The sequence below is a fragment of the Calypte anna genome, chromosome 2 (genome assembly GCF_003957555.1).
Source record: "Calypte anna isolate BGI_N300 chromosome 2, bCalAnn1_v1.p, whole genome shotgun sequence".
Taxonomy (NCBI): domain Eukaryota; kingdom Metazoa; phylum Chordata; class Aves; order Apodiformes; family Trochilidae; genus Calypte; species Calypte anna.
This window is the reverse complement of record NC_044245.1, coordinates 78,640,899-78,661,436: the sequence shown is the minus strand read 5'-3', so window position 1 is coordinate 78,661,436 and position 20,538 is coordinate 78,640,899. Positions and strand designations below refer to the sequence as shown.

The 20,538-nt window shown below is 40.0% G+C and overlaps 1 protein-coding gene across 1 annotated transcript in view; it reads right to left on the bottom strand.

The window, feature by feature from the left end:
* CTNND2 (catenin delta 2) overlaps positions 1–20,538 on the bottom strand; it is a 522,813-nt gene that overhangs the window by 268,396 nt on the left and 233,879 nt on the right. The window contains exons 5-6 of the mRNA XM_030444848.1: positions 9,091–9,269; positions 275–839 (exon numbers count right to left, since the gene is read on the bottom strand). Of these exons, the coding sequence (XP_030300708.1) occupies positions 275–839; positions 9,091–9,269 (744 nt within the window). The remainder of the gene's footprint in view (positions 1–274; positions 840–9,090; positions 9,270–20,538) is intronic.

The window sequence follows — 20,538 nt, the reverse complement described above, 5'->3', positions numbered from 1 at the left end:
CCATAATTACCCCAAACCGGTTTTCCGTCGAGCCCCCACCCCCTCTTTTCCTGAGCCGACAGCCGGGTCACCCCCCACCCGCCAGGGAGACGCCGAGGTTCGGCAGGACGCTGCCGCCCGGGGGGGCCTGCGGGGCCGCCTTTTCCCTTCCCTCGCCCCCTACCACCCACCCACCTCACCCCATCCCTCCGCGGAGCGCGGCGGTACCGCGCATCCCTCCCCCCCACCCCCGCCCCAGAGCCGCGGACCCCAGGCGCTGCCGGCCGCGGTTTACCTGCGAGGGAGCCGGGTCTCTGCAGGGTGGCGGTGGCGTACAGCTCCTGGGAGTGCTTGCTGTACTGATCGGCAGCGTGAACCAGCCGCTTGGTAGGCGACAGGGTGGCGTAAGTGCCGATGGTGGAGCTTAACTGGTGGATAGGAGAGGAGGAAATGTTAGACTGGACGGTGGGCGGGGAGGTCACTCGGATGGGGGACGGCGACAGTCCCGCCGAGGAGACGACGATGTTGATGGGCGAGCTGGTGCTGTAGGACTTGGCCAGGCGGCTGGGGGACTGCTTCGGGGAGGAGAGGCGCTGCGCGGTGGCGTAGGCGGCGCCCTCGGCGGCGGAGCCGGCCCGCGGCAGCTTGGTGGGGGAGCCGCCGGGCTGGGCGGGCAGCGGGGAGCTCACCCGCTGCGCCGGCAGCGTGGAGCTGGCGTAGTAGAGCGCGGCGGCGTGCTGGGGCTCGGGCAGGTGGAAGGCGCTGCCGTGGCTGGGCGCGAAGGGCTCCCGCGGCTGCGGGGCGGCGGGCGGCGGCGGCGGCTCCGGGCCGCCCGGGTGGGCGCCGCGGCCCCCCGGGCCCTGCTGCGGGAAGGAAAGGCAGAGGCGTAAGCGGGGGGCGGCGGCTGAGGGCGCCCGGCTCCCCCGGGCCAGCTCGGGGAGAGGGGGCTCGCTCGCTGGAGGACTCCACCCCCCGGCGGCACGCAGCCCCCTCTGACCTGAAACCAGGCCGGCGCCCGGCGCCCTGGGGATTACGGGACTCGTTAATCTGCTAAAGCGTTTCCAGCCTTTGAGGGAAAACCGGCTCGGGGGCTGCACGGCGTAAAAACTCCGCGTCGTGGCTGAAGTCGGCACCCGGCTGTGGGGCAGACTGCTCCGGGGGTCTCTTGCCCTGAGACCCCTGTCGGGTACCTGCCCTCGGACCGGGCACAGACTCGCCCCAGGGTAACGTAAATAGATGTCCGCTCCCCATCATTTCCCTCCGATCCCAAAACTTTTATTCTGCATACATTAGATAAAGGGCGGCTGAAGCCACGGAAAGGGCTTTCATCGGGTAACTTTCCTCATTAAAGCCGTCGTTATCCCTACGAACAGAGAGGCACCGCCCCCCGCTTTGGCTGCTTCTGCTGCCAGCGGCGCGACATGTCGCGATCGGCCCCTCCAGCGGAGGAGTCGCGGCCCTCGCCTCCATCTGGGAAAGCCAGGCCGGTGCCCACCGCCGGCGGATCGCCTTCTGCTCATTGAGGTGTCCCAAAGGGGCGGGGGGGGGGGGGAGGAGCTGCCGGGGCAGAGCCCTCCCCCGGGCCACATCCAGCGGGGAATCTCCACCGGGAGGCAGCGCCCCGCCCTGCCTGCTGCATCTGCCGACTGCGGGGCCCGCGGCCGCGGTAAGGGGCAGCGCAAAGTTTGTCTTAAGCGCAGTAACTGGAGGGAGGTGGAAGGGGCAGCGAGCAAAAATCCTCGGCAGATGCTATTAGAAATTTAAGTTATGTGCCTGAGCCGCTTCTGGAACAGCAAAGGATGGAGCTCGCCCGTACGCAGAGGCGGCTTCCCCTTTTTCATCGGGAATCTTGAGGCTCGAGATCATCTGTGAATCCCGTAAAATTAAAATCTTCTAATCACTGCACCCTGCAGTGAGCAAGAGCTCAGCACTCTGTTGGAAGTTGCGCTCTTGTTTTGGATACGGGGGGGGGGGGGGGTTGTTGTTTTTTTGTTGTTGTTGGTTGGGGTTTTTTGTTTGTTTTTTTATTGTTTGTTTGTTTTTGTTATGAAGGAGATTTACTTGAAACCTCAGAGTGCTCCAGATCATGGGAGTTCACCCACACTGCAGTTGGATTCAGTCTGACCAGTGCTTTGCTCAGACACACACACATACATCACAGCTATAGGTTTCCTTAATGAAAACAAGCCTTTAAAATGCAAATAATTAATTTTGTGACTCAATTCAAAGAGGTGTGGTGAGTGCCAACAGCAGCACTGTTTCACATTTAAATAGCAGGATGTTTTTTCAGTGGCATCCTACGGGGAAAAAAATAAACAAAAGCACCATGTTCCTGGTATGAATCATAGACGGGTTTGGGTTGGAAGAGACCTTGAAGATCATCCAGTTCCAATCCCCCAGGGACACCTCCCACCAGACCAGGTTGCTCAAGGCCCCATCCAACCTGGCCTTGAACACTTCCAGGGAGGGAGCAGCCACAACTTCCCTGGGCAACTTGAACCTGGGTCTCACCACTCTCACACTAAAGAATTTCTTCCTAACATTTAAGTCGACCCTTTCAGTTTGAAACTGTTAGCCCTCATTCTATCAAAACTTGATTTATCTTCATTAGGGTACTCAATAAAGGATCTGATCAGAAACTAAGGACAAGATAAAACAACTAATGGGAAGAAAGAATATATGAGGTTCCTTGGTTTTTGTTTGGTTTGTTGTTTTTTTTGTTTTGCTTTTGGAGCCCTGTCTCACAAATGCTTTGCATCTGGATGAAGAACATGTATTTTTCTAGGCATGGACAAGAAGCAAGGGTTGGGAGGAACTGCTCCTTGTGCTTTGCTCCAAATTGTTAGTAGCATGGAGGCTACCAGCACTCACAGTGTTCAGGCATCTCAAGGGATCAGTGCTGAACCCAAACCTCACTGGTTTCAGGAGGTTTGATGCCCCGAAGAGCAATGGCCTGAGAGGTTAAAAAAAAAAAAAAAAAAAAAATTATGGTATGGTTAAGTCCCAGGTGGGCAAGAGGTTTACAGATATAAGTAGCCTACAAGCTGTTGTGTTGAGTTGCACTCTTCTGACTGCAGCTGTGAGTTGCAAACACCAAGCATCAAGTACAGGTCTTGAAATTTTTATGAGTGGCCAATGAGTTCAAGCTGCTTATTTGAAAGACTTGTAACAAAAACCAGGAAGGCAAATTCTGGGAACATCAATGAACTTGCAGAAGCTACTTTCATGCTGAGCTACTTACCGTCTCTGCTTTAAACTGGAAAGAAGAGCTAATCTGCAACTGACTGTCCAATGATGTATCTGACAGGAGTACAGTTTTCATTGTCCAGGTTTAAACTGCATGGCAGCTTCTTTTATAAAACAGAAACAGGCTGGCAGGGTTTAAGACAACATGGACAGAGCAAGTTTTGCACATGATGAAAGGTAATTTGAAGCACCTATGTTACCAATTGATATTTGTGAGTAAATTTTACTTTTTGGACTGCTAAGTGGCATTATAAGGTACTTTGTAATATTCAACATGGTTCTGAAATACAGTCTTCTGTAGTGTTACTAGTGTCTTCTGCAATACACTGCTAACACACTGGTAACTTATTTTGTCATTATGAAATTGTCAGGATTCTAGGCAAGCACTGTCATCATACAAAATTCTAATCTTCACAGTGTCACATTGACACACACTGCTTTGTCAAAGATTTAGAGTAATTAATTTCAAGTAAACCAATATTATCCTATATTCCTAATAAATCTCCATAAAGCTGAAGGCATTTTGCAAGTACTAATTCAAAAAGAAAAAAAAATTCTAAAAATCCACAATTCTTTTTTATATGGAAGAAGGTGTAGTGGTGGGACACAAAACCCAAATGCTTTATTAAAGACACAGTATATAGCACTTCCTAAAAAGCTGAGCATTTTGGTCTCTGTGAAGGGGAGAACTTCTGGATGAACAGATTGCAACGAAAACATTAGCATGCAGTATTTTCTAGGGTGTGACTAATCTCAGACCTGTCTTATATTTACTGTGAGGTTCTTATTTTTTTTCAAAGGGCTAAGTATACAGTCACACTTGTATTTTCAGAGGCAAAATGTGTTTCAGTTTCTCTCTGCCTGTTGCTTAAGACAGCCATGCAGACATGTCATTGTTCATCCTGCAGTGTGACATTATGCTCCATACAGAAGAATGAATTCTTCTGTATTTTCTCCTTATTTTTGCACTTATCCATTATTGTTGTCAACTTGATAATGAAACTGTGTTTAAACTAGTACAATGAAAGCAGATTTGCTTCCCAGTTTTTATATCCTCGTGTGTCAATGTAGTCCATAGATGGGAAAAAAAGGCAAGGACTTTCTAAGACTCAGAGATTTCATTCTTCTAGTCCCCCAAAGAAAAACAGCCTGATTTCCTTAATTGGATTCAATGTATGTCAAAGCCTTTTTAACAGCATGAAAAAAACACGAGACTATTAATAATAATAATAAAAAAAATTCCCATTCAATTTTTACTAGAAAGTTCATTCTGTACTGATAGAGGAAACCCAACCAAACAAAAAAACCCCAATCAAACCACAAAAACCCAAAACAACAGATCTTCAGAGCTCTATACAGAAAATGACTGTGTCCAGTTAGATTATAGTAGACTAGAGAACAGTCTAACTGTTGTTTCTCTGCCATCATTCAGGCATTTAATGTATTAGATTTCCGATCAGTTTTGGTTTGTTTTAAATAAAAATGTCAACTGAAAAAGATTAAATGAAAGACTGCAAAGACTACAATCAAGATCTCTGTTTTATGATTCTGAATTGAAGGTGGCCATTAACTGTGTTTGATTATTTATTCTGCTGAAAAAAAATCATGGCTAAAAAATTACTAAATCCTAGATAGCTAGACAGTCTAAGCAGAACTTTGGGATGAGCTGCTAATTACTGGATGCTCTTGATGAACTTGTGTCCACAAGCATTAAATGCCAGCACTGATTTTCAGCTCGGTTTGCTCTTTGGAACTTTCAGGGATCAAAATGGGTCCCATCTGATGAATTTGAACATAATCATATGCAGCCCATGAGAAAACCCATTCTGTTGATTCTAGGGAGGACTTTCCAATTGGATGCTCAAATTGTGTGAAGACATCCTTCCAGGTCTTTTAGGGGTCCAGCTCTGTTTAACAGTCTAGGTGATGCTCTGTGCTCTTTCAGTGACTGTATGACTTGCAGGTCTATTGAGGTGGGTTTTTTCCTGTCAGCTCAAAGAACCTTCCATATGGCTTCCCTTGAGGTGTAACTCTACTCTGGACCAAGGCCTCTACCAACACGCTCCTACAAAGAGCAGAAGAAAGTATGGAAAATGCTTCACATTCTCTAATCTTTGGGATACAGACTTAGGCAGCACCTGTAGAGGGGTCCTTCTGTGGGACTTCTTTGCTGTCATTTTTAAGTTCCTGACCTAACTAGGAAAATGCTCCTTATGCTCAAGTGCACTTAGATAATAATAGATGCCAGATTATACTTCTCGAATGTGGCCTGTTCCATCTGTTTCTCCTGTTTTTATCACAGAGGTCATGGCCATCACAAGGTCATTGCTATACTTTGTTTGTGAAATACACTCCAACACTATTAGGAAAACTGGTCAGCCTACCTGATCTTAATCTCAAAGGTCATACATGCAGATGATGAAGGTATGAAGGATGAAGATATGTAATACTATTGTAATCTTCTACATCCACATAGAGAATTTTGAGAGATCCTGATAGTGTTTAAGAGATCATAAGTCTCTGGTTTAAGGAAGCAATGGAAGCTGCAGTCATTTCCTATTGTAGGACCAAACCAGCATTATGCAGGTCAATTTTTTACTATCATAAACTGCTAGAGAACTGTTCCCTGTGAGTGAAGTAATGAGAATTATGTTTTAAGATTTCATCTTCTTAAATTGACAGAAAAATTCTCATGTTCATAGCAGAATCCAGTTTTAAACACATCATCTGCCACATCCTACCAGAAGTGAAATCTTAATTTTAGATTTTTTTCAGGGTAGATTATCAAGCAGCTTATCACTTTCTGACACATATGACTGATGGCAAAAAAGACATTAGTCCAACTGAAAAAGGCCAGCCAGTATATAGTTTTTGCTTCACAACTGAACATATTCTTGTATGCATTTGCTAACGCTCTAAATAGGGCTAGTTATGTGTGGTGATCTGATGAATGACTTGTTTATAGGAAATAGGATACTAGCTAAAAATTAACTGTTAACTTACTTTTAAATTATTTTTTAATTTATTTGATCACCTTTATTTTCCGTCTCTGAAAAGACCATAGCATCACCAGAAGCTAAACAAGTCCTCATCCAGAAAGGCAGACTACTTTCCCTTCTTTTCCCTTTCCCTTGCAAACACATGGCTGAGCATGTGGAAACCCACTATTGTAGTACGTTCTGTGCTTTATGTTCCTAAAATATCTCCAACATAAGCTGGCCATTTTGAAGATACCAGTAAACTCAATCCATAAGTTGCTAACAAACTACATTGTCTAAGTAGAGGATTGACTTTTGATCAACTCATCTGCAAAATCTGCTACTTGTTGTAGTAAGAACCAATACTGACTCCTCACAAATAACCTTAGTGAATTAATACACGATGTGGACACCAAGCTTGATAAGCTGATTTCATTGGGGAAAGAGACTAAATCCCTGCCAGAGGAGCGGAAGGTTCTAAAAATCCTATTTCAGTAGAATTTAGAAGATAAAAATTTCATGTTCTGAAATACTCAAAGCAGTGGAAAAACTATGATCTGTAATGAAGTCCTCCAAACTGACAAAAACTGTAGATTGCACTTTGCAGCACTAAACAGGAAGTCCCAAGACTAATTAGTTTATCTTTCTTACGCAATTACATTTTCAGAAATTGTTCTTGCTGTCACAGCTGGCCTTGGGACTATTTACATATTTTTTAAAGCATTTGGGCTATCATTCATACTCAGAGATAGCTATATTCCTTCACACAAATACCAAAGGAAATTACCACGGTCTAAGCAGTTTTGACTCCTGAGGCTTTTTTAAATTATAATAGGGACAGCAAACAATTCCAAAGATTGACTTTTTTTTCTCCTTAATTGTGGGATCAGCAATGGTCATAATCAGAACCTTTTAATTCTAACTTTTGGCTCTTTCTTTTCTTGTTTACCTCCTTTAAGACATCCTTTATATGATTTTATGGTATTAATTCATATAGCAGTTTTTAATATTTTCAAAATATATTTTAACTGACCTGAAGCTGTCAAGCATCCTTTCAGGATGATGTTGTGAAAATTATGTTTTATGAATCATTTTCATTTAGGAACATCTACCATGCAATCTGGAGGAAGATTGAACAGAAAAGAGAAAACCTGTTTTCTGCCCACTCATACAAAGAAAAAAAAAAAAAAAAAAAAAAAAAAGAGGAAAGGTTGACTTTCTAACTTACTAGTTACCTTTCTGAAGGTAACTGGTCCTCCGTGAAGGAGGTGGTTTGTGGTTTGGTGGTTTGAGCTCTCTAAGCAATGTCCGTTTGGTGTAACTTTAATGAGAGAAATCTAGATCATTAATTTTTTTCCTCTCTCCATAAATTCATCCTTTTCTATCAATGCATAAAATTTATATCAAGAATATCAATACTTCTAGCCTCTAGACAATTGTGCACTTTCCTGCCTATAAGATTCTTCACTCTTCCTCTCCTGTGTTTTTGTTTTCATTTCTGTTGCTCTTACAACCTGTTCCTTTTCCATTATTTTATTTTTTCTGTTCTTCTATCCTTGAAGAATGTATCACACCCCCAAGGCATGATGCTTTTCACAAAGCAAAACTCCTGATGACATCTGCCCAGGCTACAACAGGATATTATAGCCTCCTTTTTCTTTCTAGCTGGAATCCTGCTCTCCTGCTGGCACCAATCCCAAAGAACATCAGGGAGGTCTTCTTCCATAAACACAGAAAAACCCTGAGGCCTTACCAATATGCAGCCTCATTTTAAATCCTTTATAGAAGAAAAAAAGTACCTTTCCAATTTGAAATGAAATTTAACTGTGCTTTATTTCATTTCTCAGACTTAGAGGATAGGGAGCCTTCCTAAGCAAATTGAGAGAATAGAATATTGTATGTCTCCTGGTGTCCCACAGACTGTGCAATGACTATGTAATACTTGAAATCTCTCAGCAATTTAGGGCTTTGAAATTCAAATACTACTGACTCCTACAGAATCCTGAATTATAAAGTATGCCAGTATCACACTGAGATGGGCTGCTTTGCTGGAACAGCTAACATCTAAACAGAGAAAATAACCTGAGCTGACCAGTAAAACACAGCCAGACTTTGATAATGTACAGAAGCACATACACTTGTAGGAACTTTTATCTAAACTGAAGCTTAACTTCCCAGTGAGAGGCTTTGATGCCGCGGTGAAAAGCACAAGAAGGTGAGCGAGTTACATGTCAGATCCAGGAGAGATCCTTAGGTAGGAAGAGGGATTTAAAAAGTTTTTTAAGTATCTGAAACAATATTTCAAAATGAAATAGACAGGTATTCAAAATGAAATACTACCAGACAGGTAGCTGTGTGGAAAGCTGCTTGCCTTATAACATGAGGCGAGGGGGGAAGGCAAAATTTTTCTTTATACTTGGGATTAGGCCACAGGACCAGGCATGGTATCCCAAGCAGGTTTTAAAACTAGTGTCAGCCTGGCTTTGTTTTTGATTGCTTGCACTTACAGATTTCAGTAATATTCTGATACCAATGCTGGGAGGTCCTAGACCTTCGGGCTCCTGATCAGCACAGTCACAGAAATTTTCAAACTCAAATGGTTAAGTATGTTATCACCAAAATATGTATGTAAGTAAGTAATTAAAACTAGCATGTAAATCTCCTTTTTTAATCAGGATTACTTAATTTTTCAAGTCAACCCACTTCTAATTTGAAAAAAAATCTAAGTGGTAACTCCACCCAATCGCAGATGCATTGAACAAGAGTGACAGCAAAGGCAGACAGACATTCACGTGCTGGTAGGCACCAAATGTCTCTGTTTGGTGGGAGCTACCTCAGACAATTCCAGGCACAGGAGCTCCGGGGTGCTGAGGACACACAGACGTACCTGGGTGTAGCTCTGGATGGCAGCTCTGGCCTGGCTGCTGCGGGCCGGGGCCGGGAGCGGGGCAGACGCAGTTTCCCCCAGGGCCAGGGTCTGGTTGCTGTGGTAGCTGGATGAGTACTGGAAGGACCCTTCAGGTTTGGAATTGAGCTGGAGCGAGCTCTGGGAGAGGAGGCTGGGCCCTGTGGGGACAGGATTTGAGAGCAGTCAGAACATCTGACTGTGTAAGAGCATACCTGTATTATCTGTCAGAAGAGACTTTTCACACTTCGGCTTTTCAGTAAAAAAAACAAACACGTACATTAAACTATTCCTTTGCAACTCACTCATCATTATTATGGTGTTTCAGCTACTGACCAATTTGCTTTCTTTGCAAAAAATGTATAGTATTGACCAGTGAAGAAATTCTAAGCCCCAACAAACCCAACTGTACTATCTGATAAGTCTTGGTTTTCAGTTCAGAATAGCTGATGAGTTTTTGTCTTTTTTTTTTTTTTTTTTTTTTTTTTTTTCTTTTCTTTCTTTTTTTTTTTTTCTTTCTGTGTATAACCCTTGTTTATTTCAGTTAATTATATCCAGTCATTCTGCATGGGAAATGCTATCTTATCCCTCCCTGGGCCCCTAGCACATTAGATCTATTGATTACTGCCACTCTGTCCTGTACACACAGTGATCAGTGATGTAATACTTTAGTGCCTGTAGGGATGGATGGCAGCCTTTAAAATATTAATAGCTCTTCTCATCATGTAGGACTCACCCTGATCTCAGTGAATCTTTGATGACTGTTTTGTCAGCCTGTCTTACCTTCCCCATCACAGCACTGCACAGCAGGAGAGCTAAATGCAGGCAGGGAGATTAAATTGGGGCTGCTAGACTGAAGAGCCTGTCAGGAGCATGAGCAGTTTCCACAGATACTTCTTCTGCAAGACTGAAACACATCCTAATATTCATTAAGTTCATGTAGAAGTGATTTAGTTTATCATGGACACAGAGCAAATTCCCCAATTTTTGCTCTGAGAGCACATATCAACCAAGGGAAAGTTGAAACCACACTGTCATGTGGTTTAGATATGACATCTCAACACCACTTTTTCATGGTGAAATCATTCTGTCTCCTTACAAAGGGAGCTACATTAAAGAATATCCTCCTAGTCCTCCCCTATGCCTTGACTGATATTAGTCTCTTCTAATTTTCAATAAACTAGTTTCATTTTTCATAGTGTCTGGACCCAGCAACTGAAATCCAAAGAGAGAAAAAAGTTATTCCTTGTCCATTGCACGAGTTATGAAGAAGTCTACCTTCAACAGATACTGCCTATAGCATACTCAAGTAGTTCCTCAGAGTGATAATTCATCTTCTGTTTAACACTAAGAAGCTCATGAGAACACTGAAAGAGTCACAAACCTGAAGAGATGTGAAATGATTGCATTAATTTTGCTCCTACAGAACCATGTGAAAAGTATGGCTTTAAGAAAACTCACAAAGGCCAAATTTCCATGGATTTTGCCAGAAATACTTCCCAGCACACTCCTGATACAAAGGGCAAATTCTGTCTTTGCTACAATGATGTACAGCTGCTCCAAAAAAAGATTTCCACTTAGAAAATGTGCAAACAAATCCACCCCCAATTTAACATAGTGTTTTTCATCCTTGTCTGTTTGTCAGAAATGGCAGAACCAGTGATATTTTTTCAAAATCTAACCTGAACCACTTGTACTAAAAACAAATCATAGTAGTCTGTGTAGAGGGTAAGTGTCCACATTTAAGTGACAGCTGGGATTATGACACTATTTTGCATATCAACATAATTTATACTGAAAAGTCAACTGCATTCATCAGGATATTCCAGACAGAGGACAAATTTAAAAATTAAGTCCTGGTCCTTTTATTTTCTGTATAAGTACAGAAAAAGGCAAGGCTCCATGTATACTGTGAGGTTATTAAAAATGTATCACATGCACAGGAGAGCTGAATTTAATCCTGCATGGGTGCTTATAAATCCAACATTTGGTAGCTTTCTGTTCCCTGATTCTGCAAATAGGGTTTACTAAGCATTTTCCATTTAATTAATTTTGCTGCTAATTTTGTTCTTTATTGAAATAAATATTTTCACAGATTAATCTTTTTCTAAAGAGCATGAAGAAAACACAGGCTTAGTTTTACAATACATCCATCTACAGACTTTTAAAAAATCTTTGGTATTTTGAATTTTCATTGAGAATTTGCTTGTGATCAAGCGACATGGTTTAAATTTAGAAAATACACAAGAGTATAACTTTCCCAGGAGAGGCAAAAGTTGCAGCAAGAAAGCTATTTTTTGTGCATGAAAGTGTTTGTTCTCATTCTGAAAGTAATTATGCTGTGACATTTCTAAATCCTAAATAATGATTAAACTATCACATGCTATGAACTCAGTATGTTTAAATTTTCATTGGATCTGGCTTTCAAGTATTCCTTTCATTTTACTATGTCCCACTAGGGGATTTACAGAGCCAGGAAGAACCACATACATGGGTTCCCTGCACCACTTAGCCTAATCATTTCTATGCACTTTAAGAAACTTACCCAAACTTTAGAAAAAAAAAATCAGTAAAAAGTTTGGAGCACATGGTTTTGAGTTCACTAATTACTGTATAGAAGTATTTATTTTGTACCTTTAGAAGCAATAATGAACAATTAAAATTTACATATATTTTAATAAAGTATTTATTACAAATTACAAAGTCATTTGAGAGAGACAGATATTTAAATTTTAAATAAGCCCACATTTCTCAAGCAATTGTGGAATAGTTCTGGCTGCTCGCCTGTAGTTAAGTGATAACCAAGCACACAACCTATTAGATACAATCAGTGTGATACTGAGCAAGTACAAGTTCCCTTTTCAGGGCTTAGGGACTACAAGCAGTCCCATCTTGTCTGATAGAGAAAAGATGGATCACTTTTCTCATTAAGATTCTTGAAGTTTCAATGTGAAGATAAAAACAAACCTTCTGAAGAGCCCCAGCTCACCCAGAAGAAAAGAAAGTGGTTTGTTTGTGTACTACTGTAAGCTGATGGCTTTTGACAACAAACTATTTTTCCTTCTTGGCAAAAATTTAAATTCTGCTGTGTTGGTATAAGAAAGTGTTCATGCAAGAATAATTCATTTGTTTTTGGAAGAGTTAAGGCAGCTGGAAATTCTCTATTTTCAGTTAGACACTGGAAATCACTAGTTAACTACTAGAACAATTAAGTCTTACTTGTTCCCTTAATGCAACACAATTAACTACCCATTTTCAAATTAAACTAAGCTTGAAAACAAATATAGCATCATAGGGTTTAGTTTAGCAGATACTGAGGATTTGTAGTTTTAGGATTTGTGCTTTATTTTAGGATTTGTAGGATTTGTGCTTTAAAAATTCATACTACATTTTGTTGCTATTTGTGAGTATGGTGAAGATACAATGGTTTCCCCCCTATATTTTTTCACCACCACATAAAAAATGTCATGAAAGAATATTAGTGTTGGCTTATTCATAGTGAACGGGGCTAAGTTTTCACTGATTCAGTTTGTGCTGCTTTTTTAAATTATTATTAAAATACCACAGACCTGAGCACAAATTCAGGAAACTAAGTCAGAGCCACCATACTGCATGAGATGCCACTGTGGACTAACTTGAAAAGATGAAACAGGGTATAGTAATTAACTCCTTAATTTGCCTCCAGTTTGGTGGACATGTCCTGCCGACAATACCTTCCTCTTCCTCTTTAACTTGAGAAAAGTGTGCAAGGCTTCCCATCTTCCTCACCTTGACTCCTGTAACCTGACTCAGTAAGGAGCTCAAAGGGAGAGGGTGGGCATCTTGCTTGGGACGCAGGAAAAGTCCACTTAAGCTGATGGAGCAAAGAGAAGACCAGGCAAGAAAAGAACAGAAGAGGATGATGGACATCCCTACAACGGAGAGCCAACCCAAACCAGAACCTCAGAGGACTTTCTTAAGAACCAGGGAAAGAAAAAAAGAAGTTTCCTTTGTAGTCTGGAGACCCAAGTGCTGGAGGGCACACCAGTGAAGAGGAGAGAAGTCACCCATTCAGACAGGGGACAGGTTTCTTGTGAAGCCCTTTTAATTAGTTTATATTACCCACTCCTCCCACTAGCAGTTATTTTATAGTCTATTCTTGTACTCTGAAAATAGCTTAAGAGATCTGGAGCACTTGAGAGTACCTGGCACACTTACTTCAAACAAAACAGGGAAGAGCAGCAGGTTTACTGTAGAACCTGGTCCTGCCCTGAGTCCCATCACTAAAATGAACATCACTGAAGCCCCACACTTGCCATACTGCATTCAACAAATTTGGCATAGCCTGGCGTTACAGAGAACAAGCTGATTCATGGCACTTAGTACGTTACATATGGCTATGAACATAAACCTGGTGAGTTACAGACTCCATCACAAGTCACAGCAGAAGGAGAGCTTCCACAACATCTCTCTGCTCCAGCCAGGGGATATTAAGAGGCTGGCAGAGGCACCAGGCACAGGTTGCAGAACAAACCCCACCCAGGTGCAGCTGGGGCTGTTCCTGTGCCCCTCACCTATAAGGGATAAGGTATTGTACTAGCAGGATTTCTTTGGGGGATGCTGCTTTTCTGTCTGAATAACAATACAATGTGCAGTGCTGCAATAAAATGCAGTGTAGCTATTTAAATAACAAGCCAAGGAAAGGAGTGGTCTTAAATTACGAGATTATTATTAATCCAAAGACATCACAGTAAAAGCTGATTGTGGGAAACCAAAGTTACAGAAAGAATCCAGGTTACTGTGATCATCCATGGCTGGATCAAAAATGGGAAAACAGTGATTATGAAAATATTTGTCCCTTCATTTTTAAGAGCAGTGTTTTCTTTGAAAAGAAAATATTTTGCCTTTTCTTTCTGGTCTCTTCACACCATCTCTCTTCCTACTTCCAACATTCAGAGTCAACAATAACCCCAAACCAACCAATCAAGAAAAAAAGATCACAACCTAACTGTTTTTTTAGTTATTTATTTTAAATAACTCATTCTCCAATGGTAAATGTTTGCAAGCAGGAATACTTTATATGGCTGTTTCAGAATAGCAAAATATTAGAATACTTATCAGTACTTGCATGTACCTGCTCTAATAGTGCTTGCTAAGGCAACAGAAAATGAGTTACCAGTATCGAGCAAATAGAGATAAACTTCTCATTATTCTTCTTATGCAAGAAGTGACAAATATTATAGGCTAGTAAAAAAAAAAAGAAATAATTTCACTAGTATTATTATTTTACTATATTTCTCTATTTAGGCCATCCTTTAGATTTCCTTTTTTTCAAACCACACGTTGCAGCACACTTAAAGCAATATAAAAGAAGCTATCTACAGTGTGAAAAAGTGTGTTTTACTTTTAGATAATATCCTGTTCCTCAGCATAAAAATTTATATTCACTTTTGCAACTGGCTTTAAACCTACATTTCATAAGAACAATCGCACTTACACTTTGAAGAAAGGTCCAAGATGTTAATTTCTGTGAGCACCAAAAATGCTAATGACTAAGGCTACTGTATTCAAATCCATTAGAATAAGCTTGCTAATTTCAGTAGGAAACACATAAGTTTTAAGATATTTTAAGAGTATTAAAGTGGTGTCTGCTCCACCACCACAATTGTCTGCTACAATTGAGCATACAATTTAACCTGATTTTTAACAAATAGGATGCTGGTAAAAGAGTATACTTGGAAACAAACTCTGAGAGAATCTGGGTGCTCAGTTGCCCATCCTGGTCCACAGAAAAAAGACCAAAATGCATCAGCATAGTAAGTGCTAAATTTTGATTAACTGAATAGTCATTAATATTGATGGGACATTCTGTGAAGGATTACAGAAAGTCAGAATCAGCACTGACAGGAGTCAAAAAGCCAGGAAACTTGCCTGTTTTCTTCTCTTCCCCTGCAAGGTAGGGCCTTTTCTAGCAGATCTCACCTGCACAGTATCCTATAGTGAGCCCTAGAACTTAGGCTCCAAGGAGCTTACCAGTGTCAGAAGACAAGCAGTTTTCTAAGGGCTGAGAAAACACACTAAGTGCTGAGAGACTGGTCCAGTATCCTTACACTGATTAGAGATGGGGAGCAAAGAAGCACATCCTATTAAATTTTGGGGTTTGTAATGTTACTACATCACGAAAAAGGATTTGAAGATAAACATGTGATGTAAAGGCTGATAAGAATTATGTACAATTAGTATTTGTGATACATACTTTTACCTAAAAGTTAAAGTATTAAGAGTCTGTGGATTAACTCCATTACAAATTGAGATAACTTTATATTTTTTCTGTCTTAAATTGTACAGTCACAAAACTAACTAGCCAGATGAATACAGGGTTCTTGTAAAGGAAGAACTCACAAGAAGAAACCAAAGAAATTGTTCCCTGTGAGGTTACAAATGACAGCCTATCCCTAGCACCCACCAGTCAAATATCTGAAAAATTACTTGTTTCCTAATCTTTAGACTGCAGCATCTCATGGAACACATCACAAACTGCAGTTCCACAGTGTGTAAGTATTGAAGATAATACTATAGCAACAGTGTGGTCAGCCTGCAAAAGAAAAAATATAAAATGGCTGAATTATGAAATGGGATTAATATTTTACATTAGAGAGCAAAAGTTATCGTGGAATAAATAGTCAATAATACATTATCTGCTAGTTGTTCAATCAGCAAATAATAACCATGTAAGGACAGGCTGCATACAATACTATATTTTTACAGGATTAGGGTAGGATTAATTCGGTATTCTCGATGTATGCAAAATTACTTCTGAAATGGCTAAAATAATCACACTACAAACTATAGAAATCTATACCTGGCCACCCCCCATGTGACAACTGCTTGCTTCCCAGCAAAAATAACATGCAAGTGAGGGATTTTTTTTCTCTACTTAAGATTTTAAGTCAGCTGGGTTACTTGGGCACATTTCCTTCTCCAAGTAAGTAGTAGAAGGGAGTACTACTATTGTGTTACACATTTCCATTTGGTCAGTCATCTATTGTTCTAACTGACAAGGGAAATAGACCAAAACATGCTGGAACTAACATTTAATTAGCTCCCATACCAATTATAAACCACACTTCACTCACCTTCGATCAGCTGACAGAAGTGGTAATGATAAATTATAGAGTAAGTGTAAATAAAGTGGTTTTAATTAGTGTAATTAATCACTTCACACATTCTTCAACTTGCTTTGCTCGTTTGGGTAACAGTTGAAAGCAGCACTAGCAAAACTCCTTTTATGTCCTTTAAACATTCATTTACAGAGTTAATAGGTTGAGGTGCCTTACATGCTAGCAAGAGGAATCATCTTCTAACTCCTAGTACATGCCTAATTAAGGATTTTAAGTACCAAAAAGTCATCACTAACTGTTTCTTCTACCTCTTAGGTGATTTAATTTAAGTGTGGAATATTGATTCATCCCCTAGAACCTCCTTTTTCTGTTTGTTCATTTAAGAGTGTATATTTATGGTAAGTAGATGCTAACCACTCGTAGTTGTATTTGTTGCCCAGTTCTGCAGAGCAACGAGCGATTAAAAAAGATGCAATAAAAGATCGGGTCACTCAATTTCCAGGTTCTCAGCTGTATTTGGGACACTGGGGAAACCCTACAAATACATTGAAATAACAGTAGAAGACTTTTAACTCAAGCTCTTGATGGTAACCTGCAAGTGTCTTTCCACAGCATTTGACAGTAGGGAAAGAGGGGATGATAGCTGAAGACAACATGGGAAGACCTGCTCATAGGGATACTAAATATTTTGGCATCTTACTAGCCTATCCTGTTTTCAAGTCCTGCTCCATGAATCAAGCTGCGTATCCAGCTGGGACCAGGAGTACATTTTCCTTCCAAATAGGAAGGGTAAGGAACTTGTCTTTGTTTTAAACACCTCCATTCCAGTATGACTTATTTTGGGGGTAATTGGAAACATTCTTTGAAGAAACTTGAGACAATTTAGAATGGTTTTGAAAAGCAGAGGGACTGAGTGAGTGGAGGGAAGCCCTGAAACTACCTCATGGGTTGGCAAGTACCTCCATAGGAGAGGGGGAGAAAATGCATATATAAAATGAAGAAATAAATGATAATACTTTATATGCTAAATCACAAAAGTCTCCCTTGTAATGAAAAAACCCCACATCTCTATTTCAGAGGCAACAAGTCTTAAACAAGTACACTGAAAATAAACCTGTTTTATGGAAAAAATGAAAGTAATTTTATGACCTACCATACTCTACCAGCATTAAGAGGGATATGGTCTATCTACAAATACAGAAAAGGGCTTTAGAGTTGCTATAGAACCTATTCTTAGGTACTGGAAAACAGGATTTGGTGGAATGTATTCAAAATGTAGACTAAGTTCATTTTCATCCAAGAATTTTATAAATTATATAAATGGAGAAATGATTCAAAAACTAGGCTGGTACCATTATATAAGGGAAAAATATGAGGATATCCCTTCTAACTCTTCTGACCTAATTAGTATTGGAATGAAAGATGAAGAACACTTTTTTTTCAAGAGAAATGAACTGGGAATAGAAAATAGTTTCATTGTGTGCTCATTATCTTATGTTTTTTTACACGAAAGCAATATTCTGCTGTTATTGCAAGAGGAAAATGGATGTGTTGGCTAGGACTTCAAGTAATAAGTTCTCCAGGAGATAGCAAAGCACTCCAAATGTTCACAAAAAAGCAGTAGAAAAGTGAAGGACCTTAAGGTCACAGAAAAACATAAGCCCTGTATCCCACCTTGGGAATAAATGGTTCTTTTTTATTATGGAAAGATTTGGGTTTGTTTGGGTATTTTTGATGGTCATATGGAAACCCCAGAGTCAGGGCAAAGGGAATAGAACTGATGTCTAATTCAGAGAGGACACCTGATACTGTCAGGTTTCCAGCTAGTGTATAACACTAACAAAGTGCCTCCAAATAAAAAGCCTGTCTGAATGATTAAACTAGGAATGCAGAGAGTTGAATGTGATCTCCCCTTAGTGCTTGGTAGAATCATGTTTCAAAACTTTGGCATTCACCAAATATTGCCAGGTGGTTAAAATTTCCTAACTGAGCACCTATGTGGAACAGGAAGAAAGCCAGAGAGAAACAAATTGTCCTTTAATAGCTGAGCTTAGTAAGAAAATATTTAACAGGAAAGAATTTCTTTACGGATAGGTAATTTTATGGCAAAAAATAGTATGAAATGTATTTTAGAGAGAAGAGAAATTCCAATGGGCTTACACAAATGTCTTGTAAAAGTGAGGAAACTTGAAAACATGAAATACTAGCAGACTCATGGTACCAGGTAACATAAAAAAGCCTAAGCAATACTGACACTATAGGGTAACTTCAGTGTTATTTACTCAGATGGTGTATGTTTTGCTTTCAGTACTGTACTACACATTACATTAATCCAGATGCTTGTGTGAAATGTAACACAGCCAGATCTTCTTTCCTAGGCAATACCTGGTAACATTTGACAGTAGGAAAAAAAACTGGAGTTCCATTAATAATGAGAAAACTTACAAATATACTAGTGAACAAGACCTAAAGACATGCACTAAGCAAGTATAGGATTATACATATTTAATCTCAACACAGAAGTTGCCCATGTCTTTTTTTTTTTCTAAATAGAAAAAGCTATCCTAAGTTTAGATTAAAAACAAGGATAATCTACTACTGTAAATTTTAAAATGACCCCAAGATTAAACAACTTATTTCATAGACAACTAATTGTATTTTATGAAATCATTTGCTAAACTCTGCAAATACCAAAATCAGACAGTCTCTGAAAGAGATAATTTATTACTGGCAAGTGGGGTGATGTGCTTTAAGGAACAATAGAAATAACACAGGAATAAGATGGCCAGCAAGGATAATAACTAAATAACACTTCTGTGCTACAGAGGTCACAAAAAAAGAAAAAAAGCCTTCTCTCTAGGGATATCTTAGCATGATTCTGGAGCTCTTTTGGCAGTAAAATTCTGCTGGCACTTTCTTGGCAGAACCCCCTGCCAAAAAAATCTTATCAGTGGCTTAAAGTACATACAATCTGAATTGCACAGAGAATATAAGTAATCTTCACAAATGGCATGATTTGCTGCTGCTGCTGCTGTCACTTCTGTGAAACTCTGCAGGCAGTAGGCAACAGTAGAGTGGCAAAAGTCAAACAACAGTTCACTGTAAGAGAAATCAGCTATCTATTAAAAGATTGGACTTTGGAACCACAGGAGCCTGGTTCCTGAACTGGGCTCCTGGATGGGATTAGATACATGTCACCAGAAGAAGAAACTTGCATGCAGGAGGACTGAACACAGCAACACAGACAGCAAGCTTCAACTCAGAAGGAGCTGTCGTGTTACCATTTAGGAAACATTGAATCTTGGCATAAATGTTATTTTTTAATTTGTGTTTTCATTATCAGTCTCCCATTTTGCAAACAATAACTACATTTAAAACTGTTTTCTTTGTTTACAGAAAAATAGCCAAGTAAAGAAGGAACATATTTTGCATTATTAAATCCTAATTTTTTGGAAATATTTTACACCTTTGAAGACCAGCTGTGAATGTCAAGTATTCCTAGTCACTCTCTGTGCCTAGTGCAGCCTAAAGCTGCTATTAATAGTATTAAATTAACGTGTTCTCTTTTTATTTCTAGAAAATAAAATGACTACAGACATTACACAAACACAACTCACAGGAATGCATTATGAGAGATCAAAAAATTTGTCAAATCTCTTCTGATAGATCTAAATTAGTCTGTTGAAAAACAGTAAGAATAATTTAAATAAAAAGCCTATAAGCTTCTGACTATATAGGATATAAAACTACTCACAGATATACAGATCTAATACAAAAGGCACCAGTAGATCTGTTGAACTCTTATTTTGTTCTGTGAGCTTAACCAGTAGCACAAAACACGTTTCCTCTTCTACAAAGCTGCACTCCCTTTTCCCCTGACCTTTGAGAAGCTTAAGACTTGAATATTTTCTGTCCACAAATGAAAATGGCTGTTTGGTCTCTGAGGCAGCTAGTTCAGAATGTGTTCAGCATTGCCTCAGAAGTCAATTAAGCAGTTAAGTCAAAAAGGTCAAAATTTTATTACTCTCTTTTTCATCTGCCAAAAAATCCTCTGCCATAAAACAGAAAGTATACCCTTTTGCCTCTGCTTTCTCTTTCTGTGTCCACAAATGGGCACAACGCTCTGCTCTCCTATTGTACTCAGAAAATGTATTTCTCTATTCACAAGGCCAGAATGGAAAAAACAGAGCCAACTCCCTACTCTTTGTTAGCACAGAAGTCACAGAAGTCCTACTTTATCGAGAGCTACATTAACTGCACGCAGCTAAAAAAAAAAAACCTGAAACTCATACCTGCCAAGATTTTCTGTTCCATATAAATCATTTTACAC